Genomic DNA, 26,103 nt, shown 5'->3' with positions numbered 1-26,103 from the left:
ACCCAGTGAGCTATCCACTCTTAAGAGATATTCCTTTCATACACGACATAGTTTGAAAGACATGCAAGAAACGATTCACTGCACATTGAAGTAAACTGCTGTTCCACAATGAAGGCTCACTTGTTGTGAGCAATATTTCTCCTTTTTTGTCCCCAAAACATTTACAAATATTAAACTCTTTAGCTTTCTTATCATAGGTTCACTACGAATGAAAATTCTCATTTTTTTTATTGTGCAATTCTCTTATTACTTTGAGGAAAATTTAACATGAATGTGTACAGCCATTTGACTTTAAAGGCCCAGTGTAAATGCCAGTTAAGGAGACTGCCCTGCAATCATAACTGACAAAATATTTACACCTATTAATGTACTGCCAAGTTTTTAGTGTCATTCCCCTCGACACAAAAGTTTGTCCATTAGTCAGCAACGGAACAAGGATTTCTTTCACTTAGTGCCTGGTGGATGATTTGTGACCCATGACTGTGTCAAGAGCATAACTGCAGTCACATCCCAACAGTGTGTCAGAGCATCCTTTGATTTTATTGACAAAATATAGCTTTATTTCTAAAAAAGTATTTAAAAAACCAAGTCAGTGACACTTGAATTTATGTTTTCACTCGAACAAATTTCAGAGCCAAGAGAGAGAAGATTTGTGAAGACTACTCCTCTACCTGACCCAACATGACATATGCCACGGCCAATTTCCACAAGCATCAGAAAGGATCGGCATGAATCAGGCGGAATGGATGGGGTACGAAGCCACATTGGACACTGCTCAGAATTAGAGCAAATATGTAGGTTTTTCTCTCTTCTCAAAAACACGAAAAAATAGAATGAAATAAAAATGATGAGCAAAAAGAAAAGCTTTATTTCCAAAAGAAAAAAAAAACTTCAACAAAGGTTTGTATGTCTGAAATCTCTCTCAAAGATTCTGATATTTCTACTAACATTTTGTCCAACGAATACGAAAGAAAAACAGAGCTCGTTATGCAGCAAACAATCGCTATAAGAAACACATCTTTACCCCAACTCTTAAAAGTGAAGAAGGGCCTACACTGGAAATCAAATACATATGATAAGTGTGAACCAGTCGCTTTACACAAATTAAATAAGACAATATTCCATAAGAAAAACAAAGCATTTGTCAGAATCAGTTGATCTATCTTTATCTGAAGATTTCATGGGCATTTTCTAGCTTTCTCTGTTTTTCATTTCTATCATCTTCACATCAGATTGTCTTACATGAGTGGTCCACAGGGTTATACCAACCCTAGTAGTGAATGATCTGCTCTGACTTTGCAAAAGCATGAAAACTGACAAACCAGTAGAAACATATTTATAATCATCTTCTACAGCTATCAATCTCAGCTCCTAGAATGGGCAATACAACAGTAGCCAATAGCTGGAACCAATTCTCATTGCAGCCTTATAAGCACACAAGATATTTAATTAGAAGATCCCTCTAGTCCATAAAGTTGCAGCAGAAAGGACCAGGAGGTTATAGATTTCGACAACTTCAATCCAACAGTGTACACATTAATCAAGACTGCAAATAAATAATACCTGAACATGAACACTGACAAAAAGAAAAGACAACACAAGTTGATGGCTTACTACCAAGGGGTAAGATTACTAAAAAAAAAACCCCAACAACAATAAAAGAAAGTAACCATGTCACGTTTTGATCAAAAGTCTAGTCACACTGACTATAGCCCCCTTAAATCCAACCCAGAAAGGAACAATCTGGGCTTGTCTACAAAGAGTTCTCAGCCCTGGTCTTAGTATGGGGGTCAAGTTCACAGCCTTTGTTGGTCCCGATTGCTACGAGAGTTAGACCATGGGAAATAACAAGCCTTCGCTCAAGGCAGACATATGATGTACTTTCCTTGTGATATCTCGTCCTGGATGTCATCGCTGGACGTGGCGATCTCTGCCTGCACCGAGAGGACGGCGGTGACAAACGTGCACACGGTGGCGCCCACGGCAACGTAGAAGGACCAGCCCAGGGAGCAGGTTCCCAGTTCAAATGCCGCTGCATCCGTCCCACAGAGATTCTGGACCCGCTCTGCACCCCAGCCAGCTGGGAACAGAACCAGCGAGATTATGATCAGCAAACCTGGGGAAACGAAGTGGATGGGGGTAAAAAAACAAAAACAAATGACATTATTAGAGCCAGGTTAAGTGATTCAAGAGACAACATCAGATTTTTTATGATTTCAAAAAACAATGAAAGTATGAGCCATTGACTGGTTCCCACGCTCAAAGCCATTTATTCCTTCTATTTTTACACACAATACACATGCTTGGCTCACCCAAGACTGTGGAGACTGGTTTGTGACAAGACCCATCATACCAATACACAGGAAAGATGTAGATTGTTCAGACCATAGCTAACATTTTGACACTGCAACCTGTATATATACACAGTTTATCATTTGAAGATGCATCTTGATTACCACTGTACCCATTTCAAACTAATGCAACTTTTGCCAAACTTAATTTATACTCATAACTGTAGATGACATCATCTGCTGTAAACAAAGAATAAAACCTCAAAACTGCTTTAGAGACTACAAGAATGAATGAATGCTTTTATTGCTTTCTTACAGTCTAACAACAGTATTCATTAACATTTGGAGAAGGAACAACAACTTGAAAGGACATATTATTTAAAATATATATTTATAGTGCGTGTGTGTGTGTGTGTGTGCGTATGTATTTCGGGTCACGCACCGATTAATTTTTCATTTTTTTATTCAAACATTGCTGATTTTATATTGTATATTGTGTTTATACATTCCAGATGAATGTTTTTCGTTAAGTGAAATAATAGAAATCAAACAAAAATTACTGAAAAACAAACCAAAAAAAAAGTGCGTGTGTGTGTGTGTGTGCATGTAAGGGGAGTGATTACAAGTGCTTTGTCTGTTCGGATGTGTCATAAAAGTAAGAATTTGAGTCTGATCATATTGCACATCAGGTTCACATGGTCTGGAATGGAGTAGTCTTTTAAAACAATACTTTGTGATCTCTCTAGTCAGGGAGATCATAACATTCTCATGCACAGCGGTGAAACATGACTCGGGATCATGTCTTCGGAGAGGATGTTACTTCGTGTCATGCGATCCTGCTTTTCCGGCATCCTGGACTCTGTTTTGATCAACTGTCTACCTCTCCCATCAACATTTAGTACATTGGTCAAAGATACTTAACCCCTTGAAGACCAGTCATGAGTATACTGTATAAACTGAATATTTTGCGAGGTTTTTATTTTCGCGAATTTCGCGGGTCAGGTGCTATTCACAAAATTAAAGACACGCGAAAACATTGACTCTGATTCCGATGTGAATGTGACGTATGCATATACACTTCTCTGTTCAGTACAGGACTCAACGATCACGAATTTAACCACTCGCAAAATTGTTGGTAATTCCCGATTCATCTTCAACAGGTTAAACTGTCTACTAGTGGGAGTGTTCTCCCTTTTGCTCCTTTTGATAAGAAAAGCAAAGTACAAAGAAAAACAAAGTACATCAGTAGTCAATGATGTCAAGATTTTAGGCAGATCCACTCCAGAAAATTGTACACCTGAAACTCCAATGAAATAATTTCTGGGTAGTCTTCATTGTAGAGACTGGATGTTTTACACATACTGTACGTTTAAGTAGTATGAGGGTATGTGAGTGCGTTTTCATAAATTGTTGACTTAAGAATGATCATGTGATCATACAAATAACAGAAGATATCTAGTTTCATATAAACTTGTTGTGAGTAGAAATGATATCAAGTTTCATATGAACTTGCTAGCTGAGTATACACATCTATAGCAGGATTTCCTCATTCCATTGGTTTTATTTTCTGTCTGTGTTTTTGCTGAAATTGAAGGTCTGCTGGGACTTCCCTGGGACAATTATTGAATATGTTACTTGGGATGGAATATTGATAACAATTGCAAATGCTTACATTTCTATCAAAGTCATACTTGCTAGGGTCATGGAAGCCTAAAGACAAAAATAACTATCCTTCTTATATGTATACAGTATGTATTATTCATTATGTCTAGCTTTGACTTGTTGCTGTGTCTTACACATGGTTTTTCACATGTTTGGGGGTTAATACCTTGTCTCTTGTCTAGAACCCCTCATTAGGGGTACAAGTCGTCACTTTGAGTCAATACTGGGGGGGGGGGGGAGGCTGTGGTCCCCCCCCCCCCCCATCATGGGTTCTCATCTTCACATGGTCTCCCCCCTCATGTGGCTTTTGAGTGCTTTCATACTGACAAGAGGACTGGTTTGTAAATATGTTTAGAAACACGTTTAATGCTAGTCACATAGGTTTGTCAGTTTTGCTTTTTTGTGGGCTGAATGTGAATTTGAATCACATTTCTCGCAAACACGTCTCTTATGTCACATCAATTGGCTAGCTGTAGGCCAGGTGAGTTCTGACTGGCTTTCACTGGATTCTGGATGATTTTTTAATAATCTGAAAGGTTTGGCCTCTAAAACACAGTTGAAAACATACACTTCCAACCATGATGTGTGCAAGTGTGAAACTCTCACATGTATGTGTATCACATGAATTTGTGATACAGCTGTCATGTGGAATGTTGTCTGCAGTTCGCAGTCAGCAAAGTGATGTATTTCTGCGTTAGAATTACACTTGATTGGGTATATCTAAACACGTTTGGAAACGTGATTGCGAACGAGTTCCTTCATTAGTGTGAGAGCCCCCTTTGACTCACCTCATGGCACATTGTCAGCAGTTGAGGGGAAATGAAAGCAGAAGGCCGCAACAGAAAGTGGCTTCCTTTTTTCATGTTAGTGAAAACTGTTTCTCCTTCCCAGCCCATATTTCCCCTACCAATAGATGACTTTGTGCATACAGTATCAGTGTGTGTGTATGATTTAATCCCTCAATCAACCTAATAATGCAGGCGTCCATATTCCATATTTCTGACTCCACTGGTAGGCCTTACTTTCAAAATATCTTGTTTTTTCTGAGGGGTTTGAGCATCACAGCCTAATATCATCAATGCCACAGCCAGACAAATTCTCCATCAATTAAAGACAGAGGAGGAATGGCACGGGGTATAAGTGAATGCTCTTGAGTCCAAGTTCACAAATCAAGGAACTCATCTTCATTTTTCACTACTGGCACTGCACATTTGTATGATTCCCTGTATTCAGACGCATTAACGAAAGAGAGTTCATCACTGCGGTGATGGTTGGAAGCTCTCAATAAAGGCAGGATCAGACCACGAGAAGATGAGAGACGCTTGCCAAACTTGAGGCCAGAGACATGAAGCATGCTTATAAATCCTTTAACAAAAATAATTATGTGTAATGTCTGCTGTTATCACCACCACCAACACTACCACCACCACCACCACCATCATCATCATCATCATCATCATTGTTCACATGACAACAGCTGTATGATGCACTCCATTGCATATGAGCCTTGGAGTCCATAAAAATCTGACTTTAATAGGCTAAGTCATTGCTTAGCAGCGTACATTGTGCAGCTGCTACACCTTGAAAATGAGAATGTTTCCTTCCCAAGCAAGAAAATCATTGAACAGAAAGACTCTTTTAGAAGCACAGAGTCAGTTCTAATTGCAAATATGATAACAAGATCTGTGGTATTCTTGGAAGGTAGAATGCCATTTTTTCACATATTCACCAGAAGTAACTGAAGTATTTAAACAAAATGGGACTCGTCAGTAAGCATTTGAAGGTGACATTTCAAGAGGAAAAAATGAAGTCAGGAGACTGCAAAAAGTATTGTTTTACAGTTTAAACTCTTGATTTGTTGTGTATTATTACACTAATCTTGATTTTTTTTAAAGACTATAGCATAAACTTTGGTTGCTTTGGAGGATAAATATGAAGTAAGATGAGGTGATTCATCTTGACCAGAGAGAGGTAAAACATATTTTCTTTTGGTTAGATATGTTAAAAAATATGATTTTGCTTGCTCAAAACAAATAAGGAGTGTTCACAACGAGATGTCATAAGCCATATCTATGACTAAGATGTCCAGCCATATGTAGGTCTCTATTACATGACACGTTGGATAACTTAATGATCGTGTAAGGTTGTCCCCTTTGATTAAAACTTTTACTAATGTGTTTCTGCTGTTTAGCTTCAGTCAAGAGCAGGGTTTGGCCTACAGTTCAATTCTGTTCTTTGCAAAACTTCAGCTAGACAGTTATTCTCCGCTGTCACAAGAATCTTCAATCCTCTTGCGAAGTAGCAGATTGCGGATCAGCGAAATGATCAATACCAGATTAAGCTGAGTTGTAACTTGTTCATCTCCATTTCAGCATTCCTCAACAAATTCTGAGGATTATCTCTGCTACTTCTCTTGATAAAGTGGGGCTGCCTTGTCCTCCACACAAGCCAAAGGTCTAACAGAATGACTTTCTCCTGTTTTTTGACACTAGCCAAAAAAGAAGAAATAAACAAGGGTATAAGGATTGGACTAACAACTCTTATGAAGGTGATAGGATAAGAAGGGGCTTAGAAGGCAATTCTACCCTAAGTACTAAATACCGAATAAACTTCTTTGTGAAACTGACACAAATTCTGTTTGCTTGCGTTATTGTGGCTCAGGTGTTGATTTCAACTGAAGAATGTAGCAGGGGATATCACATGCACTTTTCCCCTCTCTACCTTCGGTAATGAAAAGGCAGCCATGACTACGGGCAGCCTCCAAACTTAGTTCGGTCAGAATCCTTCCTTAAAGCGGCACTCCATGCAATGTTCAACTTTACTTTGATTAAAAGAGTACCAAAGTCACTGCAAATTGTGACGACAAATAGGAGGAAAGTTTCAAGTTTACAAGTTTTTAATGTTTTCCATCATGAAAGAGTAATATCTGTCAAAACCGAACGTGAAAATTCAATAAGGTAATGATGTCACCACCTCAAAACTCCCCTACTTGCTTATACAGAAGAATCTTTAAAAAAATGTATTATAGGTTGATACTTGTTAGCGACTATGCAACCCCTTTATCACTGCTATGTTCTACAATAATTGAGTGTTAAGTAAATGTTGTACTCTCTTCGACTTTATTTTCAAGGAGGGAACACTTTATTGTGAAGATTTGTGTTCATGTTAACGGGATCATCTCCTCAGTTAATTTCCATGTAAATGTCTCTGACATCATTGATTCATGACATCTTGAAATTTGAAAATGCCCTTTTTTGGAAGCTCTCTAATCAAATCTCCCATTTTAAAGGACAAGTTCACCTTCATTAACATAAGAAATAAGAGAATGCAGCAATATTAGTAGAATACATCAGTGAAAGTTTGAGGAAAATTGGACAATCGATGCAAAAGTTATGAATTTTAAAAACTTTTGTGTTGGAACCGCTGGATGAGGAGACTACTAAGGCTCATGATGTCATATGAGTACGACAGTATATAGAAAACGTAAAGAAAATTCAACAAATTTTCACTTTTTTTGCATAATAAAAGAGCACTTGACTTGCCTCTTTCTAAAGGCAATGGGAATAATATTACCCATAACATATGTTAGTAACGAGTCAAGGGAATGTGTACTTTTTTCAAAAGATGAAATTTTGTGAAATTCTCTTTATAGTTTCCTTATATTGTTGTACGCATGTGACATCATACACTGCAGTAGTCTTCTCATCCAGCGGTGACTGCACAAAAACTTCAAAAATTCATAACTTTTGAACGGATTGTCCGATTTTCCTCAAACTTTCAATGATATGTTCTACTAATATTGCTCCATTCTCTCAATCCTTATGTTAATGAAGGTGAACTTGTCCTTTAATGAAAGTTCTAATTCTCTGCATGTTTGATTTTACTCTGTTTATTATTCAAAAAGAAAAAGAGTTTAAAAAAGTGTGTATGGGTACAGTCCACTTGTAACATGAAGTGATGTTTCCCTTTAACAATCTTGGCCCTGGTCCCTTGCTGTCACCATCAGGGGCAGGCTGGGAAGTCACAACACACAGTTTTCATTACAAAGTGGTCTCCCCATCACTCTGCATGGAGAGAAGTATTTACGAAAGGATTTGTGAAGATTGGATAAGAGGCACATAGCGAATGTAAGAGGTAAGAGGACTCAAGTCATGATCCTGTGAGATGTGCCTGATATGTTCACGATCACTTGAGAAGATAGCTATATTATATCCGAGGGAAGGGCAAATGACCAAAGTTGAAGGGCAACTGCTCAAGTGAGAGACCAAAGGAATGCCACTGACCCAGAACCTCCTTGAAAAAATGGACAGAAGAATAACATCACAGATATGATTGATACCGTTTGTTTCAACCTTCCATCAGTCAGTGCTAAAAAATGATTATTTTAAGGCTATTACATACATATGTCTAATTCCCCCTCCCCTTCTTATCATTTTACTCTACTGTACTTAAACCTTGTATACATTCTTTCCTTGTATCATGATTTCGATACTTGCAAAATATCTTGTACGCATCATGTACATTTATGGGCACAGACCTGCCGGTAACAGTACGTATCCGGCATGGGTGCCCAACCTGAATGAAATCTACTCAAATGAATCAAACTCCTCATTTATTCCCTTCAAAAGATATTAATTTTCTGCGTTGCTGTCTGGTGATGACATCACTCTTAGACTCTGTCGCCGATCTTACCCTTGATGCTCCGAAAGTGCAACACACCCTCAGTTTCCAAACACAAACAATACTCATTTCCCAGTCATGCGGCAGTTGCACTCAGCTGGTAAATTTGCCCATTTTGATACGCTGTCTACCCTTTCCCTCTTTCAAAGCAACTGTGAAAAAGGGGGAGCACTATCCTTCATTTTCTTTATCCTAACAATACATTTTGCCCCTAGAGAAAACCCTTGCCCCAGCTAAATCCTGCGTCAAATTGGTTTTGATACACAAAAAGGAAGCAGTGATGTATGTGATGTGGGAAATTGCCTATACCTCAAGGAAATTTAGTCTTAACTTGTGGATTGCATACTATACACATATTAGCCTTAAGTCCAGGCTATCATTTTTTTTTATCACTGATATACTTAAATTCATTTTCAGGAAGGACTATATTTCCACACTTTAAATGTACAATATGATAAAATAATTGATATTTCAAAATATTTTACAACATAAAGTTCAATTACTGCAGAAAAATAAAGGTAAGAAGGTACAGAAATGATAATCTAGACTCAATGTATAAGTATAAGTTGGGCCACTTAAATAGATAAGATGGAGTTTTACCTGTGCATGCAAAAGAAGTGGATGTAATGTAACCTGTCCATACATTATTGTCTACTTTTTTTCATCAAAGCCATCACTGTTATAACTGCTAGTGACACCACTAATTGAGATCACCTTTAATATGTATACATTGAACAATTTCAGTCACAAAATGTGTCCTTTGCAAGTGGATTCTTTCCACTGGGAAATGTGAAGCCTTATTTATAGGTGCATTCACATCGATGGTGAAATATCATGACATTTCACTTGGTAATTCGTATTACATGTATACCAATACACCATGAAATACATCGCGAAAGGCTATGACATTTAGGGAGGAAATTCAAACTTTGCACGAAATACACTTATTATATTCACTATTTGAGTGTGAATCTGTGTCACAAAATACTACCAATCATACAGCAGTGTATTTCTCACAAGATCCAACACAAGTATCCAAGTGAATTACTGCAGTTATCTATTATCATGGTACTTTGCCAATGAGAATGGTGCCAACAAATTATGGAGGTATTTACTACTTAAGTTTTTCAAATGTGAATGCACCCTGCTTCAGCATAGATTTAACCAGACATCCAACAACACTTTACTTTCACTCATTCAAATCAGAAGATGTCCTTTAGTACATTTAGGAGGGAATATAATTAATAGAGTGGCTATCTAGTCTGACCTTTGCCTTCACGAGGCATGTCCGATTCTGGGTATCCCACAGTGTTACAACAATGCATGTCCCTCATGAGTTAGGACTGAGACAAGAATGTTAATAAGTCACAAAAGCTGGAATTACATTCGGGCCATGGACAAGACAAAAGGCGTTGTATTGATTCCGGCTCAGGGAATCGATGGCCCCTGTGGGCATGCATGCATGCATAAATTGGCCAAGTAGGCTAACAGGATTTGACATTTAGACATTTGCCTGTCTTTGTTTGAAATCGGTATTTAGAAATCTTGGAATTCGACCCTGTACGTGGAAAAACGATGAGAAAGATGTGCGTGACATGCACGTACACATAGGCAGAATAACACAGGCATGCACATTTCTGCATACTTGGAAGAATTGTGTGCAAAGGTACTGATGATCAAATTTACCGATATTAACTTAAGTCTACATATGACTAAAACTGCAAAATATCATACAAGTAATATCAGATTAGGACAGAGGATAGAATTTCTTTGATAGTTACCACCAACCAACAACACAAAACAAAAAATGCTGCAGTGAAATGCTTGTCGAATCAATAATCATATGGACTTTTGTCTCTCACTTCATATGTCAAATCACCTCAGTGCGTTAGGTGATGTCTGCATACCAAAAAAAAAAAAAGTGATGACTTTATCTTTATTGGTTTTAGGAGAACATTTTTTGTTGTGTGTGCAATCTCTCCTTTCCTTCGGCTGTTATGGTTATCGTGGTGGTGGTGACAGAGCTGTTTGCATGCGGGCCTTGAATAGATCTAGGCACACTACGATGTCACCAATACTTTAAAATCATCCCTGAACAACACAAAAACAGGAGTAAGGGAATGAAAATGAGGAGAAAGATCCTGTCAATTCCTTCTCCCTGCACCCCTCGTTCTCTCTCTCCTCCCTATCCCTTTCTCTCCTATGCACACCACATTTTGCTTGAGTTGGATTTACCTATATTACATATATCATAGCTAGTTTTACTTCTTTGCCTCCTTGTGTTTTTTTTTCCCTAACCAATTTCAATTGTCTATACTGCCATGCTGAAATTGGTATCCATTCATGATAACTAAGTCCCTTAGTTCTTCTGGAAGTGAATGGACTCATCACCTATAAATACTGCATAACAGACTGATGTCTCCTACCCCTTCTCCCACCCCACCCCCTTCCAGCATCCCCTTAATTCCAGTCAGCAGGTAGCCGATACTCATCCCAGTAGGATATATCCCACTCAATTTCATATCCAAGCAATTGAATACATCTCTATCTGTCAAATCTCATCTGCTTCCATAAATGGCCCCCATTATTTCTCACTCTTCTCACAAAGGGGGGGCAAAACCACCTTCCAATTATGGAGACTGATGTCAGAGGTGTCAATAAAATCACGTGGCGGTTGAGACGATGATGAAAAATAATGGCAGAAGATCATGAGATGAAAGATTAGGTCGGGGAGGGGTGCTACGCACTGATCCCAACGAGGAATGGTTAAATAAGCTTGCAATGAACTGGGAAGTAAAAAATGGTTAATCATGACCATGAAGAATTGAATTTACCTCACTGGACCAGAGCGGGGGAAATGGGAGGTTTGAAACACCGCTGTCTGGATGACTACCGCCCAGATCATTCCATAATGGCCTCACGGGATTTGAGGAGCCATCATCACTCTACTGGTTCCACCTTTGAGTAAGGCAGCCACACATGATGTGCACAATGCAGAATTGATCTCCTACTAAAAATTCTCAGATTACAAAGCTATTGTATTTGAGTCTCTCAGGATGTTGACCTGATCTGTGCAATATTTCTGGCTTGTTACTCATCGCATAAGATGCAGAAAGCAGTAATTGCAGATATACTCTGCAAATTGATAATACCCTCCTTATCTCCACCTCTCATTAAAAAAAAAAAAATAAAGGATGAGAGTAAAATGCTTTACTAAGCTTTTTTTTAAACATCTGTATTCCATGACAATATGACATATCAAAATGGGGCTTTGCTGCACTGCAAATGTGATGAAAATTGAATGCTACATCTATCACATTGTGATTCACAAATCAGAATAGCAACATTCAAACATTTACCAAAATCACACAATTATACAGATAATGTTGGTATTGCCTGAAAAAAAAATAATGATAATAAACAGGTAAAAAAAAAACAGCTGAGAAAAACAGAAACAAAAATCACTATATTTCAGTACTGACTGCACAAAAGTAGGTTACATATCACTTTGTTGGCATTCTAACCAATGATGGGACAAGCTTGATAATTTCTAACCCCAATATGTAGTCTGTACGGTTAGCTGTCTTTCAGACAGAAAGCCCTGAATCTGATGTCGTAGGTTACTCATCATTTTGATCAGCTGATATGGCAATTATCAGCTACACAGACATGACTGGCAAGCCAGCCATTCCAGAATCCAAATTGCCTGTGAATACTGGGATGGGACGGGGCAAGACCCTGGGAGATAAAATGTGCAAACATCTCTCTTGCTCTCTTTCTTCTCATTCTCTTTTTTCAATACATTAGTTTCACTTTCACACACATCTGAAATTTCATCACACTGATGTCATCATGCTATTGGAATCACAGAACTGCTCAGGGATAAATACAAACAATGTGATAACTTTCAATAACGACAATGGCAGAAGTGACGGGATGGACTAGGAGAGCAGTAATTCTACCAAGAAACAAAAAGCTTGCAAACATATTCCCTCTAGGGAGATGAAAACAAAAACTGTAGGAATTATTCTCATGGATTATCATAGCTGACAGCTGTACTATGAAGCAAAGAACCAAAGCACTGGATGAATCAATCACTGTCAATCAAAACAACAATGTTGCTCAATTACAATGACAATGTTGTTCAATTGAAAGCTCAAAGGGACTGTACAGTACTGGTTGAGGTGAGGATTCATGTTTTGAACATTCCGAAGTGAGATAATGAGAAACCTCTTATGAAATATGAAAGAGCATGTAATTTTAAGAAGGATTCAACGTTTATTTGATGAAAATTGGTTTTCAAATGGCTGAGATATCAAAAAAAAAAAAAAAAAAGGTGGTAATAATAAAAGGTGACAGGCCACGCCTTTTATTAAGATCTCTTTGTTTCACCTTGTTTTTGGATATCTCAGCCATTTTAAAAGCGATTTTCATCAAATAAACTTTTGATACCCCTTAGAATTGCATGCTCTTTGACATCTCATAGAGTGGTTTCTGAATACCTCGCAAAACGTTAAAAGCTAAATCCTCACCTCAACCAGAACTGTACACCCCCTTTAACAAAGTATGTAAAAGGTTCTATACAAATTAATAGTAGTGATGACATTTGCTGAAGTTGCTGCTAGGTCCTAAGAGATAAAAATAAACCACAAATTTGAAAATACTGGTAAACTGTTCGTTTGCTCTTATTCACAGGAGTAACTTATCATACTGATAGGTCTGGAAGCTAGACTAATTTCAATCTACAGCAGGACCTTTACATATTGTTGGAATCCCCCCCCCCCCCTTACAAATTAGTACTCAAAACTTTTGATTGAGAGAGGTTCTAGCTCTTCTGTCACTGCTCATAGCTTTGCTAGAGTGCATGATTGATTACTGGCATGCCGCCCTGCTCTCTAAATATTACTCAAGGCACATAGATCAAAAACGCTCTCATCCATTGAGTCAATGGCAGACACTGGTAAACAGACAGGTGGGGTTGTATACATCTGCAGACGACACATTTCAACCGCTGAAGCATTTAGTGAAATATGGTTTGCCATTCCCAGTTTTCATACAAGGACAGTAGAGACCAAGGCGAGAGATTGTGTGAGCAACAAGATAACTGTAGTTACTACCCCAAGTATTTATAGCAATTAAACTGTTATATTTCCTCTAAAATAATATCTTGGCTATGTGTGTTCTTGTGTGTGTGTGTGTGTGTGTATCTGTGTCTGTGTTCTGTAGACTATCAAAATAACAATTGTGTATGAGAAAAAAATAGAACAGAGCTGGTGCTGAACAGATGAGTATGATATCAATATGAATCTCCATGGTGATGTGGGAATCACTAAACATGAACAAATTACAACATAAACTTAAGATTACATGCATTTAATACTACCAACATAAATGCAGGTAAATGGGACAACACTGATTTTTTTTTTTTTTTAATGATCAATAATGTGTCAGTTAGATGAATAATACAATTTTATCAAGCAAGAGACTTTCATTGCCATTACCTTTCCTAATTGTATATAACTTCTTGGACAAATGATCAAATAAATGCTAGATTCTGCCTTAAGTTTCCTTGAAGGTTTCAGAAAACTACATCAGTACAAACTTGATCACAAAATGATATATTTTCCCCAAGTACAGGTAGAAATGTAATCAAGCTCTGCTCCACTCATAATCCACACAAGATGGCAGACGTGCTCTGAGAGGAGTTACGGTTGGCAGAGTAAATCCTCAAAAAACATGCCGAATCGCTCAACATCAATGCACAGTCTGATGACAAAATAATGGGGCCACCTGTCAACCTAAAATGCTCATCTTTTTCAATCTAGGCACCCCATCCATGTCACCTTGATTGAGCATGTATACATTATGACGAAACTGGGTCTCCGCCCGGTAGACTTCGCGAGCATCCTATACCATTTTCACATGGGGCTACGAATGTAATTGCAATGCTGAATTACAATTTCAATTAAAATCACAATTAGAATTATCATCCAAACACAGGACCCAGGAAGAACACTAAATTCATGGAATCTACAGTTTCTGGGTTTTTTTTTACATTTATTTCAGAGCAAAGAGAAGAGGTGCGGCTTCTTTCTGACTTCCCATCACTCATTCTTGAGTGACTTTGACTACCAGTACCTCTTTTCCTCTCTTTGCAGAGCAGTGCAGCTTATGCAGTGCAAACATTTGAGGAGCACAGGTTTTCAGCAGATTAGAAGTGGTTGAAAGGTCACCATAAGCTCCGCCCCCTAAAATATGATTAAGAGGCCAATCTGTACACTCAACTATTTCGTTGCGTAATTCTGGGGAATTGTCACTGGAATAAAGCACCTCCGGGCCGTCATTTGAATTACGACTTGAATTACGATTCAAGTTACCCTCCGCGATTCCAGTTTGCGTACACACAGCCAAAATGCGTTATTTGAATCAAGATTCGAGTGATGCTTCACTAGAATCGTGATTCAAATTATGCACTGTTGGTACGTGTGAAAATGGTACTATACCAACCCAACTGCTCGGATACGACGACGGCAGTGTGAAGGCATCATAAATCATGCTGTCAAGGTGGAGGGAGAAAAAGTTCGATGAGAGGTAGGGGAAGGCAAGAATACATGTACATCATCAATTTTCAGCACAAGGTGTGCCTGGCTATAGGACAGATCTTAATTTGTATTCTTTGAGGGTTTACTTCGCAGGATTTTTTATGCATGCTGGAGAATGACTACATAAATGATTTGTAATCAAATTTGGTATGACTTGAGAAGCAGAATACCGGCAATTGCAAACAGATGCACGAAAATAATGACCCATATATCAAGTCTCTGATGATTGAAAAGTGAGAATATCAATTCTAGTTAGTTCCATTTATTTTTTAATTTCTCTTCCATATCCTTCTCCTTCTCTTGCTCCCTGGTTAAGAAGAAGTCATGATTACACACAAACAGACCAAATGCTTCAAGTGCAAAGGCCTACCAAAATTGAAGAGGGTACGTTTTTGCTAACAATCTAGGTTGACGCCTTGTGGAAAGTTGTGAAGTGAAAGGCTCTGGACCATCTTGAATTAACAGGTTGCAGAACACATCCCTCTTTCCAAGTTGATATTGAAAGTGTTAGAGAGAAGATGGCGTACAATGATGAAAAGTGACATCTTAATCAGATAAGCACAACCCAATGTATGCATCATGATGACACTGACATGACCCTGACATGTAGAGTAAAAGTCTTCCTGTTCAGAATAACTGAGATGTGTCATAACAAATCACATGATACAATCCAAATTGGCATGAATGTATGACCTATATTTTGACCCTTGTACTTATCTTGACATTCATTGACATTGACAAGAGAACGCAAGCTAATAGCCACACTTAAAGAAGACTTGCGTTACATGAAAGGACTGACAGATTTTATTGACTATCAGTTCTGGCATCTTTGAGGAATCAAATGTTGTGAAGTCACATCAAAATGTGCCGATGGTTATCACGCGAAAGACATGAGGTCATGTTCGTGCATGAAAGCTGCATACCATGTATTGCAAACATGGATGTTTTGAGACACAACCTTTAGTAAGATGAGGTATTCTGAATTTTTAGTTCTACCTACAAATGCTATGTATGATCATTAGTTCTACCTAAGTTATTTATCAAGTTTCACAAACCTAATGAGACTTTAGAGATTTATAGTACATTAAATTTCCGGGTATATGATTTTGATATCGAATTTTATCATGATTAACCCCTCCCCCAAACTAGTGAGCTCATGACATTTGTGTAATGTTGACTAATTAATAAGTATCATCAAACCTACTGCAAATACAATGCTTCTGCCCACCCCTATGCCCATCCCCAAGAAAACAAAAACAAAAACAGAACATTTAATTATTTTTTCTTGTATGCAGTAGGTACCCTGTTGTTTGCCAATATTTACTTTGTTTCGAGAAAGGAAGTGATGGAAACTTGAGCGGCAGATTCCAACAGAGGAGGCGAAGGAGGAAGCACAGGAAATGAATGAGATGGGGCGGTCTAGACCTTCTTAATGATCCCTGCGGCTGCATTCTCAAGTCCACTGCACTTGCACGCTGCATTCATCACAGGTCTAGCATCAACGAGCTAACAAGTGTTAATACAGCAGCAGCATACCCACTTTCACACACACCAATGGAATGGTTCCCTCAATCACAAGTGAGGAACAGTATTCTCATTCTTGGAGGCTAAGATGAAGATTGTTTGTACCATATATGGAAATTATGGTGTGGATATTTTCAAGCATTTCATGCAACTTATTATCACAAAGATATACACATGGCAAATATTTCAGTTAAAGCAATCTGTCTAATTACATAGATCAATATTAGATCCACATTATCAATTCTACATCAACAGCCAGCAAATCATAAACATATGAACTTCATCTCACTTAACTGAATGCTAAAATTTGAACTTTACTGTGCTTTTATTTTGCAAGGGATCAGCAAACATTCTGCATTAAATAACTTATATCAGTGCACAAATTGGCAAGCCACTCAATCTACAAAAATAAAACAGCACAAAACTTTCCCTTTTGTGAAAATAAGCAAGCAGCATGATTGTAGAATAGGATGTCGATGTTGTCAATTTTTTTTTTTCAATTCTCTCAAATCACCTGAAGCAGAAAGTCAGATATAATCATGAACATACACTAAATTTACAATGCAAACACATTACAATTGCCACATTGTGTACAAAACTATTACTTCTTGTTTAATATTCCAGATACATCTAGATCAAACCATTTAATATCTGCAGGCAGTGGGGTAGGTAAAGCCTATGACCGTGGCTCATCAAGATTCCTGTGATATCATCAAGAATTGCAAAACGTCACAACCAATCCAACCCGTGTAAACTGGGCCACCATTAGCCGAGCATGAAAGGCTTGCCGGTTACATGATGGATGAGAGCATGACAGATCGCATCTCACCTTACTGCTGACTCACACCACACGCTTGTCTCCCGGTAAAATCCACAGGTTTCCCCTCACTTTCCTCTCCCTATTATACTCAACACTGCATGCTGAAACGCTTGAAGGGAGAAAGCAAAACAGCTAAAATTCATTCACGACAGCCTTGATAAGGAAACTCCACTATCACCAGGGACTCACCTCCCTGCTATCACTGAACATGACCATGCGCTGGCATCACAAGTAAGGTGAATTTTATGAGATAATGGCTGGATTGCTGGAGTTTGACCCTTCCAGTCTCTCACTTTTCTCTCTCCCTCTATCCATCTATCTATCTATCTATCTATCTATCTATCTATCTATCTATCTATCTATCTATCCATCCATCTATCTATCTATCTATCTATCTATCTATCTATCTATCTATCTACCTACCTACCCACCTATCTATCTATCTATCTATCTATCTATCTATCTATCTACCTACCCACCTACCTACCTATCTATCTATCTATCTATCTATCTATCTATCTACCTACCCACCTACCTACCTATCTATCTATCTATCTATCTATCTATCTAAGATCTATCTATCTATCTATCTATCTATCTATCTATCTATCTATCTATCTATCTACCTACCTACCTACCCACCTATCTATCTATCTATCTATCTATCTATCTACCTATCTATCTATCTATCTATCTACCCACCTACCTATCTACCTATCTATCTATCTATCTATCTATCTATCTATCTATCTATCTATCTACCTACCTACCTACCCACCTATCTATCTATCTATCTATCTATCTATCTATCTATCTACCTACCTACCCACCTACCTATCTACCTATCTATTTATCTATCTATCTATCTATCTATCTATCTACCTACCTACCTACCTATCTCCCTTTCTTTCTTCTGCTAAAGATTGATGTTGTCTGGCTTGTGGAGCAGTGGTGTGCATAGTGCAAAAGGTATTGTACCCAGTATCAACGTGAACCCTCTTCATGTCAGTGCTAGAAGTACCGTTCAGGTTCAAGAACCTCCTCCATCTCCCCTTGTCCCCCTCCCCCCCCCCCACCCCTACTCTCCCTCTCTTTCAATCTACTGCTGAGGATATGTAAGTTTGGACAGGTATGTAAGTTAGGGTGTAATAATTTATAGGGAAGCTTCTTTAGACATTACCAATGGGCTCAGCAAATGCAGAAAGATTTGTTAAACATTTTACAAACATTACAGGAAATCATACAATCAATAAAAAAAAAAAAATTATGAATCTTCATACATTTTCTCTTTATGAAAGGTACACATTCCCTTGACCCGTAGCTAAGGCAAATATCACTCTCAATGCCTGTTGGAGGAGCACAGTGAGGTGTTGTCTCGATGTCCTTAAAATCTTTTTTTTTTTTTTGCAGGTCCTTCTACAATGTCTTTATATATCATTCTATCACTGTGACAATACACTCCCTAACCAAAACACTTCAAAATTAAATATTCATATTTTTCAAGGATTGTCTGATTACCCTCACACGTTTACTGAATGTTTCACTATATTTCATCACTTTTTTTTTCTTCATTTAATGAATCCATGAATGTCTGAGGAAATTTCCCTTTTTTACTTTAAAAGTCCTGTGGGTAATATGTTGATACACAATAGGATGTTTGGTTGCTAGTCTTGCAATGGGTAATTGGCTGATGGGGGTTGAAAATGCAAGTGATCAACCCTCTTCTTGTTATTGTCAGCATTCAGGTCAAAGAACTTTGACAAAACAATACTGCATTATGTTCAGTTTTCCCTCATATACCCCCACCCCACCCCTGCCACCAAAGGTGACTGACTTCAGTTCATTCCAGTCCTGAGGGGTGCTAGTGAACAGGTGTAAGAGGGCGATGGATGGTACTAGTAACTTACTACACTACATTGTGTTCCCTCTTGCAGTATAAATAAATCCATCTATATATTGTTTTGCGGTCTGTCCATCTCCCACTTATTTCCCCTCATTTCTAAAACTTATAGCTAAATTAGCTCAATTAGCTCAATTAGCTCAACTAGCTCAACTAGCTCAATTGTGTCTCTCGGTTTCCATGTAAGTGGAATATGACAGCAACAGTGAAAGATGATACAGCCATTAGCTCTCAAGTACTAACCAATATTGAGAAGGGCGTGTCATACTGTCTGCTGCAGCTGCACTTTTTGGTTCTAGCTCAGAAAGTGCTTTGGCAGAGAATGATCTCGCAGCCAGTTATAGTGGGATGAGTCTGATGACACAGATACGATGACAGATAGACGGCGAGATAGTCGTGGGAACGTGGTCTTTAGGGTCACAGGTGACTGGTATGCGAACACTCACTAAAAGGGTGTGTTGATGGTGATGACAGTGGTGGTGATGATGATGATGATTATGAAGTACACAGTGGTGAGGAGAACTGATGGATGGCGATGATGATGATGATGATGATGATGATGATGATGATGATGATGATGATGATGATGGTGGTGGTGGTGGTGATGATGATGTAGATAAGGATAATGTATAGATGAGAGAGTTGAGGATGACTACTGGGACAGAAATAGTAATCTAAACTTGATTAAATACATGCATTATGTGCTGTGCTGTGGTAAAAGATAAGTTAAAGTTACCGCATCCAAGTTTTGCATCTTGTTTTAATCTCTATAGATCAGAGACAAGAGATAGTGTATGATAAAACAATTTCATTTGTCTAGGATAAGCTCAATTATGCTTACCTGTACAAAGAATGTATTGCTTACTTTCCTAAAACTGAAAGGAAATAGGAGCATGTTTGTCAGACATGATCTTCAATCACTTTGAGGGAATAACAGCAATGAAAAATGGGGAACATATGTGTACCAGTTAACTAATCTCAATGAAAACTCTAAATAAACTTGAAATCACAAGGCAAGGTGGAGAAACTCTCTGTCGCAGCTCTGAAGATTGTCAATCATTTCAAAATCACAATACGTGGGCTTGGAGCAGAGGAGACAAGGGACATAATTGGCAGAGAAGAAGTGGAATTTCCAAATCTTGCCAAGAAGAATATGGTATATGGAGGGACGATATCAAACACATGCTACCTATGATCTACGGAGTGCCTGCCATAATAAGCAAACAGCTCAGCACCCATGCAGACTAGGAAGACCGCAAGTCAAATCCTTAAAGAAACATTATCCCCCTAGACTCCAATTCTGGAGACACCTGGAAGTTATTCACATTCTACAGCTCAGAAAAACAGTCAAGAGAGCTTGTAAAAAGTCTACAGCACTCTGAACCCAGTCAGAGGCAAAGCAACAAATCCACTGCACACCACAGACTGTCCTCTTGTACAAGTGAAATTTGATGGTGAGGTACAATTTCATGGCAAATTTGGCTGTTGCTGTCTGGGCGGTAAGATAGTTCTACATACTAATCCACTCCAAAGCACTCTGGAAACTTGACACCGTGACATCTTCTTTCTGTGGCATTTAATCCCAAAAGGTAGTCTTCAGAAGGTCTGTGTAAAAGGCATTGAGCTTGGGGAATGTGATACAGGGTATGTAAACATCTGCCTGGTCTGTAACTCTTGTCTTCACTATTAAAGGTATACCAGGGAGGTGAAAGTCTCACCTCCCTAGGTACACCTTACAATCGTACTTCAGCAATAAGATCTTGAGACAGCACTCTTTAAAGAGTGGGATAATGCATGCCATTAAAATGATTGTAAACAGGTTCAACTACCATGTCTTGATTTAGTGTGATTTGGGTCCAGAAGAAGCTGCCTGTCCCTGTAGTATACATCTTGTAGTAGTCTATCCCTTCAGACCCCAAAATTCCAGTATCCTTGTTCTTGCAAATATTTCTGCTATGCTCCATTCTGGCCACTTCATCGTGAATGCTATCAACTTAAGTATGTATCATAATGTAGACTGTGCCAAGTTATGATCCCATCAAGGGTTGATCAGCACATTCACATTGAAATCATCACAAGACAATCAAGAAAATTAATTCATATCATAAATAAGAAACATATAAATTATTTGACAGTTATATTACACATCACTTACATGTATGTGCTTTTCTGAAGGACAGATTTATGTGACATAGTACATTTTGAGGTCTCCTTTCCTCTTTGGGGCAAGTTTCAAACAAAATGGTCTAATCCCTTTTCAGCCATAAAGCCCACTCGTGCTTTTCAGAGCAAACATATTCTGGCATAATTCAGTGGGATACACTGAAAAGGTGAGTCAATGCTAATAAAATGTGTCTGGGGTATCCCAACAATGTTTGAATTTGGCACACAGCTCTGATAATAAACTGTGACTCTTGATGTTTGGCTGTGCAAACAGCTATTCTCCCCATTGAGTCAACTCAGGTTAAAGGCATAATTTACCATTTGCAGATGAAAGCATTAGTGCTTTAAAATAGTTCTAAAATGTGAGTTAGGGATAGAAACAACCACTGTCAGAATTTGAATCCATATAATCGATGTTAAGTGTTGTTAAATACACAAAATGTGAACAATAGTTATAATAAAAATGTTTCCAGACTAAACCGTATACAGTTACGGTTTACTGAGAAAAACCCTGATATCTCCTTATATTTTAGGTTTTATTGCAAATATTTCATATGATAGGATGTTTTATGATACAACAGACCTACACATATGCATCAAATGTGATATCTTGAACATTTTTGAAATCACTGCTCCCAAAGGTAAACTGAACCTTTAATGTCCACATGTCATAAAGTACGCCTTGGCATCCACGATGCACATACTACGATCTGGACACCACAGGCATGCAAGCTAATAAGAATATTGTGATGTAACGTAAGCTGCTCAATGCAAACATGTTACACTATCACTCATGAAAAAGAAATTGCTCTGCATTATATCACTGTTGCAAAGAATAATGATAAAAGGTTGGTTTTTGTTCAAGAAGTGTATACAGGCTTATACAGACATACAAGTTTTTGTATCTTTTCCACCACATCAAATCCAAGCATCTCATGCACTGCGCTGTCTAGAAAATTGCATCATTGATATTGATGCTTGGATGAGGTCTAACTCATTGTTTCTAAACCACAGCAAGTGTGAATTTATCTTTTTTGGTTCTAAATCTCACTTGAATAAGTTGGATATTAATTGTATTTCGATTGTAGGTAATGATATTCCTCTGTCAAAGTCATGTCGCAATCTGGGTGTTATGTTTGACTCTCACATGGCTATGTCCGATCAAATCACCAACATTTCTAAATCAGTCCGTTATCAATTGCGCAATATTGGTTTTATTCGCAAGTATTTGACTCGCTCTGCCACAGAAAAACTTGTTCATGCACTTATTTCTTCACGCCTTGATTTTGGTAATGGTTTGTTTTTCAATCTACCAAACTCGCAAATTGCCCAATTACAAAAGCTACAAAATGTCGCTGCACGTATTGTTTCTTTGTCAAGTAAACGCAGTCATATCACACCTATCCTGAAGAGTCTTCATTGGTTGCCTGTACAGGAGCGTATTCGGTTTAAGATACTTCTTTTGGTTTATCATGTTATTGAGGGAACAGCTCCTGATTACAATGTTTGTTTGTTTCGTCAATACCAACCTTCACGAACTCTTCGATCCTCAACTTCAGGTCTCTTACATATTCCGTTTTCTAGGAAATCTTGGGGGAACGTGCTTTCGCTCACGCTGGACCAACACTGTGGAATTCACTTCCTCGTGAGCTGAAAGACTCAAGCTCTATAACATCTTTCAGGAGTAATTTAAAATCCTATCTGTTTAGCAGTGCATTTTGAAGACCAGTGTCTTTTGAAGACAGACTTTCATGTCTTTTTTTTTTCTGCTTCTTCATCTTCTTCTATTACTGTGATGTACTTGTATTTTCAATCTGTTTGCTCTGATGTACCTATTGTAAAGCGTCTTGAGCATTTAATCAAAGTGGAGAATGGCGCTATAGAAATTGTATGTATTATTATTATTATTATATCTGTTGACACACTTGGGCCTCGCTATCATGCCTATAATTCAGAAGCAGTAAAGTGCAGTATTTGCTAGATGTGGTATGGTAATAACCACATTTACAAATACTTCATTGGTTTTTTTTTTTCTAGTAACATTTAAAGTTTGTGTGAGATCAAAAACATGTTTGTAACACAACTTGGTTTCGACCTGACTTGTCTTCGGGCCTACTTGACAGAATCATATCATCTTACCATTGGCCCAGTTTGCATTTTGTCTGGGATCTGTTTAGATCATCAACTGTGGATACACCATGCAGTCACTACTCACTGCTCACCCAAACTGTGTACGTTGTATCCAGACACAAATAGATCATTCTTCACAGCATTCTATGAAGTGCAATCCAATGAACTTTGCATGCAGCCTTATATACCAGCAGTTTCAGCTTGTTGTGTTACCTACTGTCTATTTAAATCTTTAATATTATGAAATTGATTTTTTAGACTTGTTCAAGCTTACCAAAATTTGATGGCTAAGACACAGAAATGGGGGGGGGGGATCATGATATATAGTCTATCACACAAAAATGTAGGTCTATACTAATCCTTTCTTGATTGGTGCATTTCTTTTTCATTTATCAACTTATAATAAAGCTGGCTATAGTATCAATAACCAAGTAGAGCAACCACTTCAAAGTATATTAAACTACCAAAACCACCACCATCACCCCTACCAATTTAGCCCTGCCCGGTAATGTGATTATGTGATTAACTCTGTGGGATTAAAGGGAATACCATAGCATGAAGCACTGGGCTGACCCTCCCTCACCCCAACTAACACTTAGCAGTAGCCCTGGAGGCCCAAGCTGACCCAGAAGTCACTGGGATAATGAATTACAGTCAAACGATCACCTGCTACAGACGATAGCCCCATGTCAATCAGAGGTCACAGTCATGCGCCATGGCCATGCCCGGAAGACCAGGTATTTGCAGTGAATTTTCCTCTTTTTTTTATTTTACAAGCTGATGTAAAACAGTTGGTCTTTGTTGTTGTTTACAACTGAGTTGGTACACATCAGTCATCCTGAGGTAACAAGGACAAATTAATTTGAGCGAGTCAGTTTTGCTTGAAAGAATTGCCATTTGCAATGATTTCATAAAGCTTATTCTGTGCCGTGGAGTTGATGGGTAAGATGCAAAAGTCTGAGATGAATGCTAATGGTGGTATCCATTTAAGGTTTAAAAAACAAAAAACAAACTGTATAGAGTTGATAGAAAACGGAATCGTGCTGATTCAAAGCCGAGCTCTCACCTATGACAGAGCAAAGCCTGTTGTATGCCTACAAAAGATGAAGGGGGCATATATTCTCAGACCACTTAGGGGGAAATAGAAGAATAATGGTCCCTAAAATCACAGATAATTGACCTTCTCCTCTGAGATACCCAGGGATGCCCAGGCCTGACACTCCAATGTCAAGTACTTAGGAGAGATGGCAGCTGTCGCCTTATTGTGAAAGAAGAACTTCATCTCAACTTTTCTTTGGTAGCAAGACTTTTCCACACAATCTGATGTTCCTTCACCATTTTGGATCAATTCAGCGAGGTGGACTGTGCACATGGAATCATTTGAACATCATAATTACTACCAACTGACTAATCTTCACTGGCTGATGCAATCTGGAAGATTTGAAAACTCACAAATACTGCAAAATATTGACGCACAAACTCGCATTCATGGCAATCATAAACTCACATGGAGGGCTGTTGAAATTTGATACTGGAGCTTTAATCTACTTGTCTAAATCATTTAGAGAGCTAACAAAGGAAGCAGTCCTAATAAATGAAAGTTGCATAGTTTTCAGGACATGGTTTCTTCTTTTTTTATGGTTAACAAGAAATGAAAATGAAAATGAAATTTGACAAGGCCTGTTTAATAATATCTGAAGCAAAACAAACTAGTAAAGCACTCGGAGAGCATGTGGAGACCTCCATCAAGCACATATTATGCTGAAACAAGCCATATTTCCCAATCATATAGAATCCTTCAAAAGATTCAAAAGGATTCCCTGGATTACAACCAAATTTTAATCTTCTGTTTTGTGTGTAATTATCAATTTTCCTGAAAATTTCATCCAAATCCATTCATAACATTTTGAGTTACAGTGTATTTTGCAAAAGCCAGGCACACAAACAAATAAACCAACGCTGGTAAAAACAGAACTTCTGTGGCAGAGGCGAAGATAAAAACATTTGTGATGTGATAGTCTGCTGTAAGAAAGAGGCTACCATGTCAACCATGACCAAACAAACTTATGGAGGTGAAGGCTGACTGCTTAACCCTTCCAGAACCAATTGTCTGACAACTTAATTCATACTACAAATGAAAATCTTGCCTATGGCCATGAGAGAGTTAAGCCAAGATATTCTCTTTTTTTTGGGGGGGGGGGGGGGAGAAGAGGATTCAATGATCCCAGTCACATGACCCTGTTCTCAATCACAGGTATTAAGTGTGATTTCTGGAGTCAAAACAAACTGATATCAAGGCCAGGGACCAGTGAATCCTAGTCAGGAAATAGT

At 38.2% G+C, this 26,103-nt stretch overlaps 1 protein-coding gene across 1 annotated transcript in view; it reads right to left on the bottom strand.

Moving 5' to 3' along the window:
* Window positions 1-966: 966 nt before the first annotated feature.
* Window positions 967-26,103, bottom strand: part of LOC140237856 (LHFPL tetraspan subfamily member 2a protein-like) — a 45,039-nt gene continuing 19,902 nt past the window's right edge. Inside the window, exon 2 of the mRNA XM_072317788.1 lies at window positions 967-2,116. Coding sequence (XP_072173889.1) covers window positions 1,860-2,116 — 257 coding nt within the window. The 3' untranslated portion in view covers window positions 967-1,859. The remainder of the gene's footprint in view (window positions 2,117-26,103) is intronic.

This window comes from Diadema setosum, chromosome 14 (assembly GCF_964275005.1).
Source record: "Diadema setosum chromosome 14, eeDiaSeto1, whole genome shotgun sequence".
Classification (NCBI taxonomy): domain Eukaryota; kingdom Metazoa; phylum Echinodermata; class Echinoidea; order Diadematoida; family Diadematidae; genus Diadema; species Diadema setosum.
This window is presented reverse-complemented; position numbering and strand designations above follow the sequence as displayed.